Source organism: Crocodylus porosus, unplaced genomic scaffold (assembly GCF_001723895.1).
Source record: "Crocodylus porosus isolate Cpor-Errol unplaced genomic scaffold, CroPor_comp1, whole genome shotgun sequence".
In the NCBI taxonomy this organism is placed as follows: Eukaryota; Metazoa; Chordata; order Crocodylia; family Crocodylidae; genus Crocodylus; species Crocodylus porosus.
This window is the reverse complement of record NW_017728943.1, coordinates 112,852,383-112,874,740: the sequence shown is the minus strand read 5'-3', so window position 1 is coordinate 112,874,740 and position 22,358 is coordinate 112,852,383. Positions and strand designations below refer to the sequence as shown.

Sequence of the window (22,358 nt, the reverse complement as noted above, 5' to 3'; positions counted from 1 at the left end):
AATACAGGACCTCCACTCAACCCAGAAGGTGCGCAGCCCCACCAAGGGGAATGCCCTGCTGGCCTGGCCACAGGCAACGACCTGGTGAGGGGACTCCAGGTCCTCAACCACCTGGGTGATAGGGATCATCGCTTGCTGGAATTCACCATCCAGTGCAGGGTCTCAAGGGCCTGCAGCAAGGCAGTAGCCCTTGACTTCAAGAGGGCCAACTTCAATGAGTTGAGGAGATTAGTGGGAGAGGCACTGGGGTCCTGTACAGTAGGGGAACTGGGAGCCCAAGATGCGTGGTTGTTCCTTAAGGAGGTGATACTCAGAGCCCAAGGGGTGACAATCCCAATGAGAAGCAAAGGGGGCAAGAGTGCCCAAAAGCCCCCCTGGCTCACCAAGGGCATTTGGGAATGCCTGATTGCCAAAAAGGAGGCGTACACCCAGTGGAAGGGAGAAGCTATCACCAAAGAGGAGTATACCTCCACCGCTTGGGTCTGCAGAGTGGCTGTTAGGAAAGCTAAGGCAGATACGGAACAAGGGCTAGCATCAAGGATCAAGGATAAAAAAAAAATCCTTTTTTAAATACATAGGGAGTATGAAGAAGTCACCAGGTAATGTGGGGCCCCTGCAGAATATGCTTGCCAATCTGGTGGTTGCACCAGAGGAGAAAGAAGACCTCTTTAACACTTTCTTTGCCTCCATTTTCTTGTGCAGGGACCGGGACTCCCCTACCGAGATTCAGGACAGACTCAGGAGAAACACCACCAGGCCTAGAGTCAGGGAGGACTGAGTTAGGGAACTTCTGGAGGGGCTGGACGTGTTCAAATCCAGCAGGTCCGGATGCTCTTCACCCCAGGGGTTATTGCGGGGCCCCTGGCATGGCTTTATGGTGCTATGGCCGGGTGCCGGATGACTGGAAGAAGGCCAATGTGGTCCTCATCTTTAAAAAAGGGAAGAGGGAGGACCTGGGCAACTATAGGCCCGTTAGTCTTACTTCAATCCTGAGGAAGCTCTTTGAGAAGAATATCAAGGAGCACATCTGTGATGGGCCAGCAGCAGGGATGATGCTCAAGGACAACCAGCATGGGTTCATTAGGGGCAGGTCCTGTCAGACCAACCTGACTGCCTTCTACGACCAAGTCACAGAATCAATGGATGCAGGTGTCGTGGTGGATGTAGTCTTTTTGGACTTCAGGAAGGCCTCTGACACTGTCTCCCACCCCATTCTCATTAAAAAGCTAGGCGACTGTGGCATTGATGCCTACACAGTCAGATGGATTGCAAATTGGCTGAGGAGTCGTACTCAGAGAGTGGTGGTGGACGGGTCATATTCGACCTGGAGCGAAGTGGGCAGTGGAGTCCCCCAGTTCCATGGCAGTGGAGTCCCCTGGTCCTTGAGCTCACACTGTTCAGTTTTTTTATTAGCAGCTTGGACAACAGGGTGAAAAAGCACACTGTTTAAATTTGCAGATGACACCAAGATTTCGGGTGAGGTGGGCACGCTAGAAGGGAAGAACTGATTACAGCAGGACCTGGACAGGTTACAGGGGTGGGCAAATGAAAATAGGATGGGATTCAATACTGACAAGTGCAGGGTGCTGCACTTAGGCAGTAGAAATCAGCAGCATACCTATAGGCTGGGGAACTTCCTTCTTGAAAGCACGGTGGCAGAAAGAGATCTTGGAGTCATTATTGACTCCAAGATGAACATGGGCCGACAATGCGAGAACACAGTCAGGAGGACTAACCGCACCTTGTCATGCATCCACAGATGCAACACAAGCAGGGCCAAGGAGGTGATCCTCCCTCTCTATGCGACACTGGTCAGGCCACAGCTGGAGTATTGCATCCAGTTCTGGGTGCCGCACTTCAGGAGGGATGTGGACAGCACTGAGAGAGTCCAAAGGAAGGCCATTCGCATGATCCAGGGACAGCAGGGCAGACCCTGCGAGGAGAGGCTATGGGACCTTAACCTGTTCAGCCTTTGCAAGAGAAGGTAGAGGGGGTCCTGGTGGCCATCTATAAACTTAGTAGGGGGGACCAGAGGAGATTGGGAGACCTTGTTCCCCCGAGCGCCTCCTGGAGTAACAAAGAATAATGGCCATAAGTTGTTAGAGAGTAGGTTTAGACTAGATATTAGAAGGCACTACTTCACAGTCAGGGCGGCTAGGATCTGGAACCAACTTCCAAGGGAAGTGGTGCTGGCTCCTATCTTGGGGGTCTTTAAGAGGAGGCTTGATATTTACCTAGCTGGGGTCATTTGAGCCCAGTTTTCTCTCTTGCCCAGAGCAGGGGATCGGACTAGACGGTCTACAAGGTTCCTTCTGACCCTACATCTATGAATCTATGAAAGGATGACAGTGCTGCTATGAGGAATGACATAGCTGTGCCACACAGACTACCTCCCAAGATGGGTGTAATATAGCTAAACTAGCATGGCACTGGGTGCTTAGCAATAAACTTGCTTTCTCAGTGTTACAATAACACAGCTACATAACATCTGGTTTGGGTGGTAGCATTGAGGAAGCAGTCCTGGCATGCTTTTTAGGAGTACTTCCTAGTGTGGTCTGTGGCAGTAAACATGTACCTTCAACACCCTTTCCCTTCCCCTTAGCATGAAGTATGGAGTGTGAAACAGGATGACCTTTCAAGTTAAAGGACCTGCAGTTCTGTAGTGTCTATATGGAAATCCAACTTCATTCATAGCCTTCTCTTTTTTGAGACTATAAAACACCTGGGTTCTTGTATCAGCAAATTAGCATTAAAATTTGTTTTAGGCTATATTTATTCAGTAGCTGCAACCAGGGCAGCAGTCCTGGGCACTATGAGAAGGCACCAGAATCCCCCTCTCTCCTCCACTGAGAGTCTTTGCTGCTTCTGCCCCACCATAGGAGCTGGGCAACACAGTGCTGCAATCAAGCAGTGTATCTGCAGGTGGAGGGCAAGTGGGGCAAAGACTCCACTGAGGGTCTTTGCTAGAACAGATGCAGCCCTGCACACAATATGTATGTATCTGGGAGGGAGGGACAGTGAATGGGGCACAAAGATTGGCTGCAGGGAGCCTGGCTGCCGGGCTGCTGCCACTGGAGTAGCAGCAGTAGCACAGGCAAGTAAATCTTCCCTTCCATTTATCCACACCCTGCTCCCCTCTCCAAGTCTCCAGTGGTTGTCATATGCTCACCCTCTCTCCCTGCACCCTGGGTGCTCACTGAGCTTGCTACACCTCTGTACTTATTTGGTATCCTTTGACAAGGGAATATCTGTAGGTAGCCATTGATACCTCTTTCTTTGCTGAGATCCATGGTTTATTTGTCAATACCTGATTACCAGATGTTTGGTTTGGTCAGCACTTGGTTTCAGGCTCCTGAGTTTCTGTTTGATGTGACATGTTTAGCTGAACAGAGGTTTGACGTGATGATACCTGACTAGATGCTCGATCTGCCTGACCAAAAACTTCTGTGTGTCCAGAAACTTTTGCCTGTGAAGTGTTTGCCTGATCAAATGCATCCAACCTCTTTTCAACCACCACACGAATCAAGGCTGAAATGAGAGAAGTAGTTGTTACTAAACAGCAGAACAGGAGAAGTGACAGCAGAACAAAACTGAACCAATAAAAGATGGTTGTTAAATTGCAGCTCTATAATCAAGGCTGAACTGAATTTTGCACTTCAAGGAGGGATTCATCCTCACTGTTGCAAAGGATGCAGTATATTCTCCTTTGAACTGTAACACTAACTTTTTGAGCAAATAATAAATTTGCTAGGAACTTGCAAGGAATCCCATTAATTAGTTTTTGAGTTGAAATTAATTAAGAATGGATCCAATAAGAAATGACGTATTCTATTTGACCTTCCTTTTTTGTCCCAAATGGTCCAGTTCACACATTGTTTCTCACCACAAAACAACTGCAAAGCACTGATTTTTAGAAGTTTCTTAAAAGAACAGATCTACTCACCTGTAAAATGGGAGGGTAAAAACTAGTATAAGTAAGGAAATTAAGAGGGCAGGATGACCAAGCCATTGGTAAGCCTGTTTAACAAGTCAGCACACTCCAGTCACTTAGTGCTGTCCAAAGTGGCCCAAAGCATCCAGAACATACTGGGCCTAAAGTTAAATTAAGTTAAACTGTATTATATTAATGACTGATATACATGCCTGCCCGGTATTAAATTATCACATAGTAACAGTCTCTCTGGGGGGCCTGTTTAGTGTTCAGATGTGACCATTTTAATAATTAAAAAAAGAACAGATAAGGAAATTACCACTCAAGAACTCTGTTGAATGAAAGTAATTTAGAACAAAATAACTAACAGAGCAGTTGTAATCATCTAAAAATATAAGAAGATATGGAGGTAAGCTTAAATTTAGAAGATATCTAAATAGAAATAGACACTCAGGTAACATCATTTTGACATTTGAAAAAATAAGGAATATGAATGAAGATCTTATGTGAGTTTAAAAATCAATTTAATCTAATCTGGGACTACAGACACTGATACGGACTAATCATAAGTGTGTGTTTATTTTCTGATATCACTATTGATCGTTAGGTTTGTCTGTGCAGTTCAATAGCAGCCTATACAGCTCAGTTTTTTTTAAATGTTCCTAACTTTAAGGAGTCACTCAGCAAGGATACTTTTACTGACTGCTGAGGTGCCAAGCAGTTACCTCTATGAAATATCTGACTGGTTAACATTTTTCCAGAATACTTATTCAATTCTAAAATAAAAACCAGAAACTCATGATGGTTTGAAGTTTCAGCCAACTATGGCCAAAGATTATAGTTTCCTTTTCTTGTTCATTCATTTAGGATGATCAGTTACTACACAGTTGGGGTAATTTACACATGTGAAATCAGAGGCCTTTTGTTACAAACAGATGGCCTTAAACAGTTTATGTGCTTTTCAAATTGAGGAACAAAAGATGCTTCTTTTCCTGCAACAGAAGCATAAACACAACAGGAGAATTCAGTAAAAGACTACAGTTTGTCTTCCATGTAATAAATAAGGAATGAAAGTTATTAAAACAGGAAAAACAATTACCATTCATTAACGCTTTATGTCTACTAAATATATCCAATGCTTCTGGCAGAAGCATACCTCTACTGGTAGTATTTAGCGTCTGGCAGCGGTCTGCCAGACACTAAATACAACCAGCAGAGGGTTGGTGTTGAATCAGGTCTGTTGTTTCTATTATTTCAGCTGAGCCTCAATTACAAAACTGCAGCATAAAGTAAGCATGAAAATGTTCCAACAATAAAAAGGTTTTTAAAAAAGGGAAAATGCAAAAATATCATCCACCTTCTCACTTAACTCTCATTAAATCATCTGCTGCCTTATTTCATAATAATCCTGCAGTTATTACATTAATTTTCACTGAAAGGAATTAAGCAAGATCGTTTATATTTCATGACTTTGTAACTTACAATCAAGCATTGTTCTTCCCAAAATCTTCTTCTCCAATGTCTTTTCTACGTCTTCCATCAACCATGGAAGGAAATCCATCTCAATATCTTTAACATTTAGGAAAGGAAAACAAAAATATATATTTTTATTAATGATAACTTATAAACTCTTGGGATATATTTTCTAGTTAATGTAAGGTTGCTAGTCATAGATAAATGGAAAGCACAGAAGATGCTTGCCCTGTTAAAGCCTGATTTTACAAGAAGCTAAGGCCTAAATCCTCCTACTAATTTGGGAGTTAGGTTTCTATATAATTTCAGTCTCTCATCAACTGAGACTGACTTAAGAAGTTGTTGAGGGTGCTCAGTCCCTTGCAGGCTCAAGCCCCAAGTTAGAACTTGCATCTAATTAGGTGAAAAAGGTTGAACAATTAGGATAACACTAGTTTTGTTTTGAATATAAAAGTATTATGGTCTTTGGCCTGCCCAAAGTGTGTAAATCCTTCTAAGGAGTTCCTGCTTATCCTGGTGTGAAGGGGTCAAAGACCCGGGGGGCCGGGGCCAAGCGGAAAGCGGCGGGCTCCAGCCTAGCTTCTGGGTGCGGACCGGAAGTGGGCTCGGGAGCCTTCCCCTTTCCGGAACCTGGACAGATCCGGGTCGGGACCGGCCCGGAGGGATAAAAGGAGCTCCCCAACCCCAAACAGGAGAAGGGAGAGGCTCCGACGGGAGCCAACGCCGGCGGTAGCGGAGCCGGTGGCAGCGGAGCCGGTGGCGGTGGGGCCGAAGGCAGCAGAGCCGGCGCCGACAGCAGTGGAACCGGCGGCAGCAGAGCCGGCGGCAGCGGAGCCAGAGGCGGTGGAGCCGGCAGCAGCGGAGCCAGAGGGTCCTGGTAAGAGAAGCGCCAACGGAAAGATGCTCCTCAGGCGGCTGCAAGCCGTCTGGCCGCTTGGCAGGACCTGCTGGGGTGGAGGTAAGCCCCAACGCTCCCACGGGGCGCGAGCAGCAGGCGGTAGGGGAACACCGACCCCAGGACCGCAGAAGGCAGCGGCACCTGGCCCAAGCCGGGTACCGTAAGGACTCTTATAGGGTCCTGCAGGGGGAGGAAGAAACCCCACTGCGGGACTGGTGGACAGACTAAGGGGCCAAAGGTCCTCACCCGACCGGGGCCGAAGGCCATTGCGGAGTGAGATAACCTCCGCCCCAGAGAAGCGGGCGCAGATGTTTGGGTTTGCATTACATTGCTTTGTTCCTTTTGGCCCTGTTACCCACCACAGGGGCTAGCACCCTGTAGGAAGCCACCCAGAGGGCAGCTAATCCCGGAGGACCGGGTGAGGGTGTAGGGGAGGAGGAGCCCTCAGGACCCCTGGACTCTAGAGCCGAGGGACCGCGTCCGGACTGCCCGCTTCCCCAGACGGGTGAGCCCCCCAAAATTCCATCAAGTCGTGGTAGGCGAGATCGGCGGAAGCGCGGTATGGACGGCAGATCCCCCCTCTTCTCCAGGGGCCATCTAGGGGATACGGGGGACTAACCCAAGGTAGTCCACCCCATCCCCCCACACCTGGTATTGCCAAGATCATTCAATTTTAGCAAAACAGCTGGAAATCTTGTCCTAGTTACATCTCTCATAGTTTCTACACCTACCCAGTGATTCGTGCTGTACAAAAACTAGTATTTTCAGGACCCAGGGAAAGTCATTATGTTGCAACATGATGGTTCAATGCGACTCAACACTGTGGTGCAATCACCTTGATAGCAAAGTCCTCTAACACACTGAAACCTTCAAAAGTGTCAATTTCCCAGAGAAAAGTTAGCTGCATGCCATAGGAAGCGGCCTGTAGCTAATGTGCATGCAGAATTGTGCTTAAAACCTTAGGGATAACTTTTAAGTGGTCAATAATGGCAGCACTTGATTTACTGGAAGTGACCTTTAGAACAGGTTTCACTAACAAAATAAAAAGCAACATTGTATATAGAATCATACTCCTTGGACCACAGAGCCTCTCTCTTCTTGTAAGCTAGATGCCTCTACCTACCTGCAAGTAATCATAATAAATCTCAGAATGTGTTTCAAAAATAGGCACATCAAAGGGCTAACTAAATTCAAAAGTGCAGTGCATGCACGGTTAGACTGACCTACAAGAAGAACAAAGGACAAGCACAAAGTTTGAGTTAAGCATGTGACTGTCGGCAGGTGACTTGGCTGAGATGATATAGTTGGAGATCATCCTGCTTTGAGCAGGAGTTTAGATTAGTTCTTAACTTTTTTGTACCAGAACCTACTTGTAAACATCAATGGCTAGACCCAACCCAGTGCCCCTCATTCCCGACCCACTGATCGATCCCTGCCCCCAGCTCCCAGTGCGTGGGGCAGGGCAAGGATGTGTGGGGCAGGCGGGGATGTGTGTGGGGCATAGAGGGCCCCAATCAGCCCTTTGCAGGCTGGAACTCTGTCAGCCTACAAGGGAAAACTTCTGGTTTCCCACATTTTTCTCTTTCAAAGAAAAATCCATTTTTAAAGTTTGTTTGTGACCCTTTCATATATTCTTGTGACCCACTTTTGGGTCACGACCCACAGGTTGAGAAATGCTGGACTAGATGACTTTTTGAGGTCGCTTCCAACCCTAACTTTCTAGGATTCTATAACTTATGAGGTCAAATTGTTAAGCTTGCTGTAATTATTATATGGGAAGAAAATAAAAATGTATTTCAAGTTTGAAATTCCAGTTCACTACTTAGAACTTTAAGCCAGACAGTCTGTTCATTCAATTCATATACACCTTAGGATTTTTGTTTTGAAGCAGCAATCCAGAGCACTAAGATTTTGGCAGTGTTTCTTATATTTTTTTTTCCATATTTTACTTATCTCATGCTTATCAGAACCATCCTCTTTTTATCATTAAGTAAATGCACTATTTCTGAAGGAAGGAGTGATGGTATTGTAGAACTATATCCTCTGTCCCCAGAAGAATAATCTGAAGTGCAGTGCACAGTGCTCCATCAGAGTGACTAAAATCAGGAAGAATGGACCATTTCTAGAGCTGAGAACGTGGTTCGTTTTGATGACTGCTCAGTTCTAGGCTAGTCTTTTTATACCAGGAAGTAAAAGTGATGGAATAACACTGGTTTGTTGAGGCCACAGTACTTAATTTGAAAGATCTCCACCTTCTTGAACTCCTACTGGTGAGTCCTGCTTTGGGCTGGGAATGCTGGGAGCTGTTGTGTCCCTCATCTTGGGGCAAACACACCTGGCAAGTATGCTCCAGGGCCGGGGACTATGCAACCTGCTGGTCCCTAACTTCAGGCAGTATGCTGGGACATCAGCTTTAGAGCCAAGGATCCTGTGACCTGCTCCCCTTGCAATTTTGGGGAGTTTCTGGATACCTAGAGATTGCTTTAGTCTGCTTTTAACTGAAACAAAATGAAAAAATAAAATAAAAGAAATTTCTCGAAAACTGGAAGCCCTGACTTTCAGGCACTTGTGACCAGCAAAATGGGCACACAGTGGAATTATTTTAATATGGATGCCAACCTACTATGGCTCAGAGATTAGCAACTCATGCTATGTAAACCAAAGACATGCCATTGGAGGTTAGTGATATTGAGGGCCTAATTTTGTGTCAGAAAGCAGAAGCCTATATTCATGTGTACCTTTTCACACACTACTGGATATGCATGCCCTCTTTTGCATTCACCCAACTGTATAAACGTAATTCCTGGTAGAAACTCTGGCTCTCAGTTACCATGGACTGGGAATGGACCAGTGACCTTATGACGAAGGGTTTCAAGAGTGATTACAAATTCCTTCTAGTCTCAGTTTCCCCTTCCCTTTTCACATCCATCCCATATATGAAGGTAGCTTTGTTATTGCAGTTAATTAGGAAGAAACAACTGAAGTTTCATTCTGAAGTTAGCTTCCACAGATGCTTCTTTTTAAAACAAGGTGGAATCCTAATGTTTCTGATACACTACAATGTAACTATAGTTAGGCAGCCAGTTACAATCCAGCTATTTTCCAATGCTGTTTGTTTCTATCTACACATGATAAAGTAAGCTGTAATAACCACAATTAAGAAAACCATGTTACAGGTCTGATTTGATCAGGTCAGTTGTAAGATTATAACTAGGATGGGGTACTCAGCTGCCTAGATCAAGCTAAGTTATAATAGAGACTAAGCCACTGGGAGCCACCCACTTTGGCAGGCATGCCTGCACTCTTCCCCTGCCTGATCTACTGCTCTGCTTTCTGTTCCTTGCCCTATGCTCACTACCTGATCTATTGCTCTCATCTGTTGCATGCCACAAAGAGGCTGGCCATGCCTCTGGTTAGCCAACCTTGACTAGCCACTGTGTTATAAAACTACGTAATGGTGGAGCAAATTTTGTAAGGTCAATGAGCCCGTATTTGACACACACATCCCTCAAAAATGGCAGTGAACATGTCTTCTGTTAAATGCAGTGACTTCAATGGCATAAGGAAGAAAAATAAGTCATATGTATTTTTAACACCATTTTCCCTCTAGACCTATAATGGCAGGTTTGCCAAAATGTTTCACTTCTAAGGACCGGAAAGGTTAGACTTTGAAACCACATAATTGTTGCTTTCTTTTGAATAAGCTTTGAAACTCCCCTGGCCAAGCACATGATTATATTTTACATTTGAAAATTAGATTTTCTAATATAAAATCTTATTTGTGAAGGGAGCAGCTTGAATGGGAAGAAGGCTAACTCTAATGGCATTGCCAAAGAGGCTGAATGGTTCACTGAACTGACTGGGCACTTGGCCATCCTTTTCAAGTTGTAATTACTGGACTTGATGACTGACCCTAGCTGCCAGAGAAAGATTATTATATCAGCAGGCTCCGTTCTATGGAGTTCTTAGGTAAATTTTTGCAGCTCATGAAAGCAGCTGGCCTGCTAGCTCTGGAGACATTTTTTCAAGAAGCACAGCACCGATACGGCAGTGACAGAGTTCTTGTGGCACAGAAGCCAAGTTTAGTGCCTACCCTAACCCTGCACAATGAGACCATGTGCAGGGGAAGCAGGAGACTACTATCCCCCACCCTGCAGAAGCAGAAGAGATGAAGGGTTGGGAACAGCAGGGGTGAGGAATTAAGCAGTTAGAGAGAGGCTGAGGCCAGATAGAAGAAACTGGTAATTTCTGTCAGTCCCTAGTAACCTTAACTATATTTAAATTGGAAATCTAGCCAAGAAAAATTTTGTTTCTCATTTTAAGCTCATTGGGATAGGGGCAGCTTCTTGTTCTGTATTTGTACAGTATCTGACTCAGCAGAGTCCTAATACAGGACTGAGGCTCCTATGCACTACAGCAATAAAAACAACAACACAACAGTAATATCAATATCGTTACACCAACCAATGCTTCCACACTTTTAGAGTGCTACTGTATCACAACTACTACAGCTCAGGTCTACTTTTGCCCTGTGTCCTATCAAATTCTGCTTTTCACTTACATTAAGTTGTAAGTTTAAAATTCTCCAGATCTAGGGCTTTCCACTAAAAACAAAGATGAAAGCTCTTGCTGACACAAATATGATGCATTTGCATATGGGTGACCAGTAATGTTAGTTTTAGAAATGGCATGTTTTCTAAACTAACAATTTGCCCATTTACAAATGTGAACAGTAAATGAAACGTAGATTTATTATTTATATGTGTGTAACCAAGAGTAAAGGATAAGAAAGGCTTTGTAAACTCGAGTGACACTGAGCTTTGTCATTGTTTGAGTTGTGTAAGTAAAGGATTGTACCAACCTCTTTCTACAGGATCATAGAAATATCCACTCTCACGAAGGCTGCTGAAAACTGAAGGTATGAGATCAGCCAGGTAACATTGTGCAAAAGCCCGAGCTGCGATTTTCTCTGAAGTCTCCTTCTGCTTTTGCAGCACTTGTGCCTGCTGGCGTTTGCGGCGTTCCTGACAAAACAATGTTTACTGTAAACTTTTTGGCTTTACTCCCTCTTGAAGTAAAATGTGTGAAGTGTGAAAATGTAAAATGTGAAACGTTTAAAATGGGGACACATACTGTGGGCTGACCATTTTTCCTACAAACATGTAACTCACATTAATACTTATGGGATCTAGATACAAAAAATGAAGTCTAGAATCATATGCAGTTCTTTTCAGAGTATCACAGGGCTCCAGATGTATGACTGAAGTTGCTCATGCTCTTTCCAATTTCACGTTGAGTGAAGGCTGTTTCCCTCACGCATGATTCATTGCAGAAGATAGTTGATAAATTAACTAGAATTACTGCAAATTCTCCAGCTCTTCTGAATTTAATGTCATGTGACATTACAGTTGCACATTATGTCATGTTAATGATGTACCACGGCAGTATAAGCATGGCAACATAATATTAGAGGATACCACTGTGACAGATCTTGATCTGCTCTCTAAGGGCATCTTTACATGTGCTCCCAGGGTGGGAGGGGGCGCTTTAATTAGAGAAGCTTCGAGAGCCGCTCTAGTTAATGTATCTGCAGCATCTCATATATTCTGTATCCTGTGCTTTAAAATGGTGGCAGGGTCACTTTAACTAAAGCTTGTTCAACAAGCTGTAGTCATAGTGCCTGTGCCGCCATTTTGAAGTGCAGGGATGATGAATATATGAGGCACAGAGGCTGCTGGACAGCACTAATTAACATGGTCTAGCAGGCTTGGTTAATCAAGCCTGCTCTGACGTGCTATAATTACAGCACATTGGAGCAGCATCTCTGCATGTCTACAAGCACCCTAAGGTTTTATAAACACTGTAAGTGACTTGGTAATATTTTATATACACATTATATACATTAAATTAACAACAGGATTGTCAAGAAATTTACTCAGGAATGGCCTATGTGTGGACATATACTTCTCCCAAAGAATTAAAAAGTCATTCCCTTTGATTTCGTGGCTTGAAGGCCCAAGGAGCTCAGCAACCTAGTTTTCAACTAGCAGAGCAAAAGGCCAGGAAAAGAGAATAAAGATTATGGTTAGTTGTCAAAAACAGTTTCCCTGACACCAAGGTTGATATACAGAATTTAAGGAGCTAGGGTAAAATAAGTTTATGATCAGAGGTAGGCTTGTAGGCCTCCTTTTGTTTCAAATACCTTTCCTTTTATGCTTCACTTTGTTCAGTTTAAGACTGTTAAAGGTCACTGCATTTACTGTTGATTACATGTTCTCAATGGGAAGCACTATGGGTACCAAATCCAGTTGGACCAACCATATAAGTACGGTTGATACACCAGGTATAACTGTATCTGTATCTGTACCCAGTCTACAAGTATATAAGGACCATGGGGTTCCACTTAAGCCCTATGACCTTGACCAGTTACATTTTTTGGATCGATAAGTCGCCTCTTGAAAGTCAAAGTATCTCTGACACTTAAGGTAATCACTACAGGATCCAACCACTTAAAATGTTTAAGTCTAAAAATGCATTATTCAGGTTTTTGGTGTAAGGAATAAAAGAATAACACAAATGCCTACTCAGAATTTAAAAACAAACACCATGGGTGTCAGTAATAGGATGTTGAGTATGCACAGGCTTTTCTTAAGCTCAACATCCTATTACTGACAGCCTGAAAGGTCTCTTTTTACTTTTAGAGAACTAAAGCATTAATTTAAGGGGCATCTCTATGAACCTCTCAAAATTAACTCCTTGACTAGATGTTGAATCACATACCTAAGGCAAAATAATATTGGGTTAATCCCTATTTAGTAGAATGTTACTGTGAAGGGGTTGTGTTCCAACTGGAATATCAGTGCTCCAAACGAATGTTGCTGCATTCTGCTGATGTATGCAGAACTAGAAGCAATGAACCAAACTACAGTTGTCCAATTTTACAGTAGTTTTTTAAATATATGAAACAGACCATATTCTCTCATACATCAAATTCCCTCAAATAAGACTCCCTCTCTGCCGTATGCAACCATAACTTTCACTGTTGAATTGTCAGCTGCTCTGCCAAAAGCTGAAACTATAACTGCTACTGAAGATGGGACTCCATGGGCAAAGCTAGGATTTGGAAAAGAGATAAAAGTAGTCTGCAAGTCTGTGAAAGAGAAGAGACAAGAATAGCTAAACTGCAAATACTTCAGGCAAACTGCTGAAGAAAGGAAAGAAGTATAGATAGACCAAAGGATAGAAAGACCATGATAAAGTAGAGTACATCATTAACACCTGTTGAGTGAAGAACAATTAGCAGGAATCAAGTAGATTCTAATCAGCCATGAAGTTGATTGACTTTCCCAGCTCTGCCTGAAGTTGGAAAGACAGATAATATAACAGGGTCCTAAACAGGATTAGATAAATTAATGGAGGATGGGTCCTTTGAGAACTATTAAATAGAACAGTCAGGGATGTATTCCCTGACATCCCTACCCATAAGAGTTAGCTCTAGGGAGGGCTGAAAGGGAATGGATCATTCTAGACATTCACCCTTCATACACTCTCCTTCTAAAGCATTTGCTACTTGCCACTGTTCAAAGAGGATATTGGGCTAGACAAACCTATGAAATGTCAGATTGGGATTTCTCAGGTTCTCATAAGAGGAGTAAAGCCAAATGAATATATGCTTGTCAGTAAATGAAAATAAAGACCTTGAATGTTTAGACAGCCCTGGTTTACTCCCTTTGCTCCATACCTTTTCCTCTCTATGGCGCCGCTCCTGTTCTTCAAGGCGTTGTACTTCAGCAAGCTCTGCATTCCGCAGTTCCTCAAATGCGTACTGATGTGCCCGCAGATTGGCCAACTCTTCTTCTTCCATCACTTCCAGCAAAGCTTGTTCAATGGTTTTTCCAACCAAAACTTCCAGCATTGGTTTGACTTCAATGTCAAAGTCAAACAGCTGAAGACAAAAGTAAAGTAAATGAGCTACATGATTCTAGATTTCAATCAATTCTAAGCCTTATCAAGATGAACAGAAAAGTTTATTCCTGCAAGAACACAGATGATACAAATGAAACACTAGTAAGCATGACTATGATGTTATTTGTAACCTGACAGACACATCAACTGCACTTAAGAATTTTGCCACTCTTGCTCTTCCGCAGGGGAGCTTCTACCACTTCAGTTGCTCAAATATTTTCTGTCTGAGAACTTTTAACACTCTCCTTATTTTAAAAAGGCACCCATAGCAAGATACAATAGGTCTCAGTCTGTCTGATAGGCCCAATCAACAGACTAATTCAAACCATAGTTGATCTTGGTATCCCAGTCAGAGCCAGGAAGCTGAACCGGATCCTAGTCATGCACCCATGGACAACTTTAGTGTTCATTAGTTTTGTTGTTTGTGCACACAGAAGTATTTCTAAATTATTTAATTTTTGCTTCTAAGAAGTACTCCTAAAATGATATAATTGAAGAAGATGACTCTTCCTTAACTTTGAAGATATCCTTACAGTAAACAATGCTAGACATTTTGGGGATTTTTAAATCTCTCTATAAGGAATATCCTCAATGTTTCTGAAATGTTTTTGCCTTAGTTAAACTTTTTGTATCACAAACTTTTAATCTAAAAGAAGTCTGATTATGGTACTTAGAGATGAAAATTTGCATTGTACCTCTCCTTCTTGTATCTGTGTGGCAGCATCTCTTCCTGTCTTAGCTGGGATGAAGAGTGGAGTAGGCGGCCTGTCCAGAAATGCATCTGTTTGACACTCCACATCAACTTCTATTATGCGGTCACCAAGCTCTTCCAAATATAACTCTAAAAAGCAAAATCATAATGAATATGGTATGTAGGGTTCTGTCTTGCTTTAAAAACCATTAATATAATTCGGCAAACTAAATGATAAGTTAATTATACCAAAATAACGTACCATATAATGATTAGTTGAGAAGATAAAGAATCGACTTAAAATCTAGACCAATTTCCTGTTTAACATCTGCCATTATCATGTGGTCCATAAGGTCTGGTCTACTTAATTAGACACAGTCCATACAGTGATATTTCATTTGGCAGATTTCAGAAGTAGGTGAAATCATTTAGCCTAAGTCTTAATTCCTAGATTTCAGCTCACTTTGAGATATAAACCGTTCCAGGTAGGAACCTCCTGGAGGAGATAAGAAAATCTCTCACAGTAACTTTTAACTTTAAAAAGGGAGACTACACCAAAATGAGGAAGCTAGTCAGGGCTGGCCCACAATTTTTGGGGGCCCCCTGCAAGATATAGTTTTGGGGCCCCCTTATGTGAGGAAGATGGCCAGCAGCGGTGTTTGGCTGAAGAAGCCAGCAGTGGATGGAGGTGGCAAGGGGGTGTGGAGCAGCTGAAGAAGCTAGCGGTGGTGGTGGGGGGCTGGCGAGCAGCAGGACCTGGAGCTGGTGGTGACGGCAATGCGAACTAGTGGCAACCGCCCACCCCCCTTTGCTACGGCACTGATTTCGAGTGTTCACAGCTACAGGGGGACCCTTGGCTGCCAGGCCCCCAGTGGCCACAGGTTCCGCAGGACAGGGCAGGCCGGCCCTAAAGCTAGTTATATGCATATTAAAAGGTGCCCCTAAAGAGGTGAGAAACTTGTAGGCACCACAGGAACTGTTTAAAAACACCACACTGGAGGCTCAAAACAAATGCACACCACAAATCAAAAAAAATGGAAAGCAGACCAAAAGAAAGCCATCATGGCTTAATGCAGAGTTGCAGAGGCAATAAGCAGAAAAAAGGCTTATTTCACTCTGGAAGATACTAGGGAAATTCTGTCACCAGATCCACTTCTCTCAGTGAAACTGACCCAAACTGAGGTTTTGATAGATGAGGTTGTAGAGGAAATTGATAAATTAAACAGCAGCAAATCACCAGAACCTGATGGCATTCACCCTAGGGTCCTGAAGGAACTCAGATAGGAACTGCTGAACTTCTAACTGTAATATGCAACCTATCAGTAAAAACTTCCTTGGTACCAGAGGACTGGAGGCTTGCCAATATGACTCCCATGTTTAAAAAAGACTCTAAAGGGGATGCAGGGAACTACAGGCCAGCAAGCCTGATTTTTGGTTTTGGAAAACTGGTAGAAACAATAATAAAAAACAATAATAAAAAGAATTGTTTAGCATATGGATGAACATGACTTGCTGAGGAGGAATTAACATGACTTTATCAAAGGGAAATCATGCCTCAACAACCTACTAGAGTTCTTTCAGGTTGTCAATAAGCAGGTGGATCAGGGTATATCTGGATTTCCAAAAAGTCTCTGACAGGGTCACCCATCAGAGGCCCTCAACTAAATTGGGTAGTCATGGGATTACAGGGAACGTCCGCTCACAGATTACAAATTGGCTGAAGGGTAGAAGGCAAAGATTAAGTACAACTGGTCAGCTTTCAGGATGGAAAGAAGCAAACAGGGGGTCGGTCCCCCAAGGGATCTGTGTTGGGACCAGTACTATTTAGCATATTCATAAATGATCTGGAAAAGGAGGTCAGTAGTGAGGTGTCCAAATTTGCTGATGACACAAAATTATTCAAAGTAGTGAAGACCAAGGAGGACTGTGAGGAGCTAAAGAAATATCTGGCACAACTGAGCAAATGGGCAACTAAATGACAGATGCAATTCAATGTAGATAATTGTATACCTACACTATGCTGGGCTCTCCATTAGCTGTTACCACAAAGGAAAGAGCTCTTGGAATCATTATGGACAGTTCATTACAATCATCAGTCAGATCAGTGCTCAGCAGCCATCAAAAGGGAAACACGATGTTAGGGATTATTAAGAAGGGAATTGTAAATGAAATGGAAAGTTTCATTATGCCCGTTTATAAATCTGTGGTGCATCCACACCTTGAATACTGTGCCCAGTTTTGGTCCCCTCACCTCAAAAAGAATAGAGAAGAACCAGAGAAGATCCAGAGATGGGCAACCAGGATGATTAATGGTATGGAAGGGCTTCCATATGAGAAGAAACTTAAGAGGCTAGGCCTATTCAGTTTAGAAAAGAGATGCTTGAGGGGAGATGTGATAAGGGTTTACAAAATACTATATGGCAAAGAGAAAGTAAACAGGGACTTATTATTTACTTTCTCTCAAAACAGGAACTAGGGGGTCACAAAATGAAACTACTAGGCAGTAAGTTTAAAACTAACAAAAGGAAGTTCTTTTTCCCACAGTGTGTAACTAAAGTGTGGAACTCATTGCCACCAGATGTTGTGGAAGCTGACAGTTTAGCCAAAAAGAGACTGGACAAATTATTGGAGGAAAGGGGTATCAGTAGCTACGGAGCATGGGAGCTAGGGATACAGCCTCTGTATTAGAACTTCCTAGACCTTAAAGGTCAGAGGCTGCCAGTGAGAGAGGAACAATAGGAAAAAAACACTATGGTCATACTCAGTTTATTCTCTTTTTCAACATTCACTCTGTGCCAGTGTGCGATAGAATACTGGGCAATATGGACCTATGGTCTGACCCAGTAAATGGCAATTCTTACGTTATGTTCAGGTGGGGTTAATTCTTATAAGTTAAGATGAAAAAGGTCACTGGTAGCATGTATGCTATTTAGATATATTTGAAACACATGTTTTCTTTTTCAGTGTATTCATTCTGAGAGTCAGTGGCAAAGTGGATGAGACTGGATCTGTTGGGTTCTATTTCTAACTCTCTCAGAAATGACCCTGGGGTTAGCTAAGAATCTGAGAAGTCGCACACATGCAAAATGTATGTCTAGACAAGGGGAATTCCAAATGCCTGCCTCCTAGAGTAAGGGGTATGAGGCCTTGCTCATAAATAAGGGCTGTGAAGTGAACAACATTAACACAGGTCAGAGGAAAAGGCAAGAGCTGAATAGTAATTCCCAATCAGTGAATTTTCCCCTAGGTCAAAAGGTATTTAAATAGAGAAAAGGCATTGCTACTGCAGCTGGCAAACAGTGCAGGGAGCTCAGCAGGACTGGGAAGCCACTGAAATATTCAAAAACTTAGGGACACATCTGCTGAGTACACACAACGGACAACTTTTCCTGTCAGATATGAACCAGTTTGCACCACGCTGATCTCATCACTGCCTCACTGCCAAAACTCTAGTTTCTGCCACAAACACTTGTGGGCTACAGTCCTGTTAAAAAAACAGCTGCTTGGGGTTGGTTTCTAATAGTACCCTTCCTCTTGGAAATGGCTGCACTATTTTTTATGCAGGTTTTGCAGCAGATACTAAACCTGGAAATTTTATTTGCCTGAATCCAAGATGACTTGGAATTTAAGACAACACCTGCAAAAAGAGATTCTATATATGGAAAATCATAAATTTTATTAGAATTTTCTCTGTATAAAATCTAATTTTTGGAAGGTCCTCTTATATTTGTTCTCTAGCAGCTGTGGTGGGGAAAGCAGTGGCAGGGGAGCAGGCAGTGAAGAAAACAGCAGTGTGGGGGCAGGTGTTGGGGAGGCAAGCGGTCCAACCCCTGCACCTGGAACTCTGCCACATACTCCCTGGTGCCTGTGCACTCTTTCCTGCACTCCTGTGCCTATCACTGCTGGCTGTCTCTCCACCAGTTGTGCCCCCCCATGCCATGCCTGCCTTGGCCACTTGCTCCCCCACCTACCTCTCTCATCACTCGCCCTACCTTTGTATCTGTGCTCCTGGCCCCTTGGTGCCTGTTTCTCCTGCTCTTTCCCCTCCCCTCACCAGTGTTTGACCCCTACTACCTGCACTTCTATTTTCCCCCTCCCACACGGTCCTTGTGCCCCCTTGCACCTTCCCTCTTGCTGCATGTTCCCCCTGCCATTTCCCCCTCCCCCCGGACCTGCCCTCTCAATTGGCCAGTTGCCCTGTTACCCAATCCATGACCTGTGGTGTCGCCTGCCTGGGTCCGGGTTACAGCCAGAGCCAGAGCTGGAGTTGTAGCAGCTGTTTACCCCAGGACAGTATCTGAATCCAAGATGTGGTTCTGTTCCCCCTGGTTGCTGAATGGGGGGGGTGGAAAAACCTCATTCTGGATCTGAGTACACATGGTAAGTGCTGAAGTTATGAACAAGAGAAAGCCAGGTGTTGCAATGGAAATGGTGAGACACCTTAACTCTATGTGTTACTACCTTCTCCCCTTTCCCATTAATAATGAAATAAAAAGGATACCATAGGCCTTTCAGACCTGTTTGCACATCAATGTGCTTTCTGCCTTCTACGGGCTCAGGAGTTCTTGTCTGCAGATGCTCCTTTGCCCGCTTTCTGGCACGTGCTTTTCTGCGTTCCTCTTCCTGCCTTTGGACTTCAAGAGGATCTGGCTGAGGACCCTGGGGGTTGATATAAAAGGCTTTTCAGGATAACAGGAAACAATGGATGCACAATTTCTAATGACAACACTTCTAATTACCCTCTACAATTAAGTGATTTTTTTTTTATTTGTACAAATCAAATCATTCAGATTTGGTTTCTAAGGGACTGACCCTGCACAGACATATATAACACTTTAAGTACTGTGAGCTGCTCCATTGATTTCAGTGCATAAAGCTAAGCAGGTGCACAAACCTTTACAGGTTAGCAATCTAAGGAAATCCTAGGTTCAGAGTTGTTTGGACATGGATATCTAATTCCACTAGGTTTAAAAGGCAGTTCTGCTTGGAAAAAACAAACTATGCTAAAATGTACTGGTCTTACTCACATTGCTGCTCTTCATTGCTCAGAGTGATACCTGCTTATTACATTGACTAGAACAAATCCTTATTCCACTTACCTGCCATTAGCAGTGCAAAACTAAGGGAAGTATGGAAGAGTAAAGTAAATTCCAGACTACTTCACCCTGTATCCACAGCATCCCTCACTAAATACTCATTAAAGAGTCTTTTTCTGGGGGAAATGTGAGCCAGCAGGAACCCAGACTGACTTTGTGATTCAATGTCACATTCACAGTTAGGAAACACATTTGAACTTTGCAAATGAAGTGAATTTGATATACAATGAGAAATAGCCATGGCAGGTCACAGGACCATTTTCACAAAATCACTTTCCAGAGTACAATGGTGCTTGAAATTTGCATCTAACCTGTTCTGAAAATGAAATGCTGGGGAATATTTTTTGACAAATTAATACCTCTAAAAGTATCCATCCAGGTGTCCTGAGAATCACAGAATCATAGACAAGTAGGGCTGGAAGAAACTTCCAGAGGTCATGAAGTCTAACCCCCTGCTTGGACAGGATCATCCCAACCATCCTGTACAATCCATAATCTAACCTCTTCATAAAACTACCACCAACCCTAAAACACAGACCCAGAGAGAGAAAAATTATTCCTGTACCATGAGCCAGAGGTTTGCGTATGCTCAGCCTTGGGGCACTGTGGAGATGCTGGCCTCTTACAGGAAAACAGAGCTCACCTTAATGGAGAAGCCATGATCCTACAGCTATGATGCCCTTACAGCAGTGCTGTGGATCACGGGAGGAAGCAAACAGTTGGGCTCAACAACATCCACTATGGCCAGGAAAGAAAAGTGGGGAAACTTCTTCTCCCAAGCGAAGAGCAGTCATGACTAAAAATGATCTAGGAGGGAGTTAGGATGAATATCAACACTATCAAATCTCTCTGTGAAAACTCAGAGCTTGATTGCCCAACATGGAGGAGCTTGAATTGTCTCCGAACAGAGGTAAGTGTAAAGTTAACACGCAGCTGTGGGGATACTCTTAATGACACAACCCCCCTGTGTGAATGTGGAGGAAACTTTCACACTACAGAACACCTGCTGACCTGCTCACATATGGAGGAACCATCCATCAACGAGGACTTTGGTCAGGCTACAGATTGAGCAAGAGCATGTGCCTATTCTTGGACTCAAATTTGAACATGGTGACAGGACACAAGAAGAAGCACTGGGTCAGCAGTGTTTTCCAGCAGGAGTCCACACTGACCCAGCTTCCACTGGAGGAAGGTGGGAATCAGGACACAGCTGCTGCTGTTTCGTCTCCCTGCCACCCGCCTGTGATGCAGCATGGGGACAACCCCTCTGCTGCTGAAGGCTGCCACAGACACGGCTCTGCAGGTCACATCCGAAGGCTCTGCACCCCAGATCTGGCCTGCAGGTCAGCCCCTGGCTAACAGCACAGGGCAGAAGATAGAGTAGATTTGCACCTTATAGACCAGGGGTGGTCAACCCCCAGCCCCTGGACCAGATCTAACCTGCAGAGCCATGCCACTTGGCCCACAGGGCTCCTCAGAGGTACACACCTTTGCAATTGCCACGCTCCTGCTGCCAAATTTCTGGCATTGGGGGAGCACAGCAGGCCAGATGGCACACTGGATCTGTATGCGGAGGTGGCACAGGGCTGGTCCAGGGACACAGGAGCTGCCTAGAGGTGCTGTGGGCTACGACTCTTTAGCTTGGGGCCGAGGGCAGCAGGAAGGTCTCAGGGAGATGGTACAGGGCCCAAATCCTGGGACACAGGGCTTGATCCTGCCTCATGAGGCTGGATCCAGCCCTCAGGCTGTCACCCAGCCCCACCCGTGCCAACGAAAGGTTGGGCACCCCTGTAACAGGCAATGTAAATCAGAGGTGCAGAGCTTTAGTGCACTCCCTCATCCGCGGTGTATGGGTGGTCAAGAGCATCCAGACAGCGTGGGTCCCTAGGCAGGAGCCAGGGGTGGGGGAGACCCTGGGAGGGCCCACCAGCTCCTCCAGCCCCGGCCCGCTGGCACTCACCCAGGGCAGCTGGGGCAAGGCGTAGGTGCTGCCCCGCACCACGCGCCGGTCGTACATGAGGTTGGCATAGCGCCGCGGCTCCTCGGGCCTGCAACACAGTGGACACACACACCGCGCAGTCAGCAGTCAGCCCTCGGGCCCCCATCCCAGCCCATTACACTGCAGCCCCGGGACCCAGCGGGCCGCAAATCCCTCGCAAGCCGGGCACTCACTGCTCGGCGGGCCCGCGGTAAGCGCGGCGCGCGGGCAGGGCGCGGGGCTGGCTGAAGTAGCTGTAGGTGCGGGCGGGCTGCGCCGAGGCCATGCCGGCGGCTTTGCAACGCGGGGGCGGGAGAACAAGGCGT

General features: G+C 44.6%; 1 protein-coding gene and 1 long non-coding RNA gene across 2 annotated transcripts in view; one reads left to right on the top strand and one right to left on the bottom strand.

Annotated features, from left to right (window-relative positions):
* Positions 1-3,528, top strand: part of LOC109320080 — an 11,026-nt gene extending 7,498 nt beyond the window's left edge. Inside the window, exons 2-3 of the long non-coding RNA XR_002103711.1 lie at positions 1,085-1,090; positions 3,418-3,528. This is a non-coding gene — a long non-coding RNA (uncharacterized LOC109320080). The remainder of the gene's footprint in view (positions 1-1,084; positions 1,091-3,417) is intronic.
* Positions 2,709-22,358, bottom strand: RSPH3 (radial spoke 3 homolog). Its single transcript, XM_019550017.1, has 8 exons — positions 22,227-22,358; positions 22,015-22,102; positions 19,476-19,617; positions 14,963-15,108; positions 14,044-14,247; positions 11,164-11,326; positions 5,414-5,500; positions 2,709-3,528 (listed from the first exon to the last, which is right to left on the bottom strand). The coding sequence occupies exons 1-8, from the start codon at positions 22,316-22,318 to the stop codon at positions 3,332-3,334; spliced, it is 1,119 nt and encodes a 372-aa protein (XP_019405562.1). The 5' UTR covers positions 22,319-22,358; the 3' UTR covers positions 2,709-3,331.

Excerpts from the sequence above, each read along its gene's own strand:
- RSPH3 (XM_019550017.1), bottom strand. The coding sequence starts at position 22,318 with ATGGCCTCGGCGCAGCCCGCCCGCACCTACAGCTACTTCAGCCAGCCC. Across the intron at positions 22,103-22,226 it reads TACCGCGGGCCCGCCGAGCA|GCCCGAGGAGCCGCGGCGCT; the intron begins GTGAGTGCCCGG and ends ACTGTGTTGCAG. Across the intron at positions 19,618-22,014 it reads CCTTGCCCCAGCTGCCCTGG|GGTCCTCAGCCAGATCCTCT; the intron begins GTGAGTGCCAGC and ends ATCAACCCCCAG.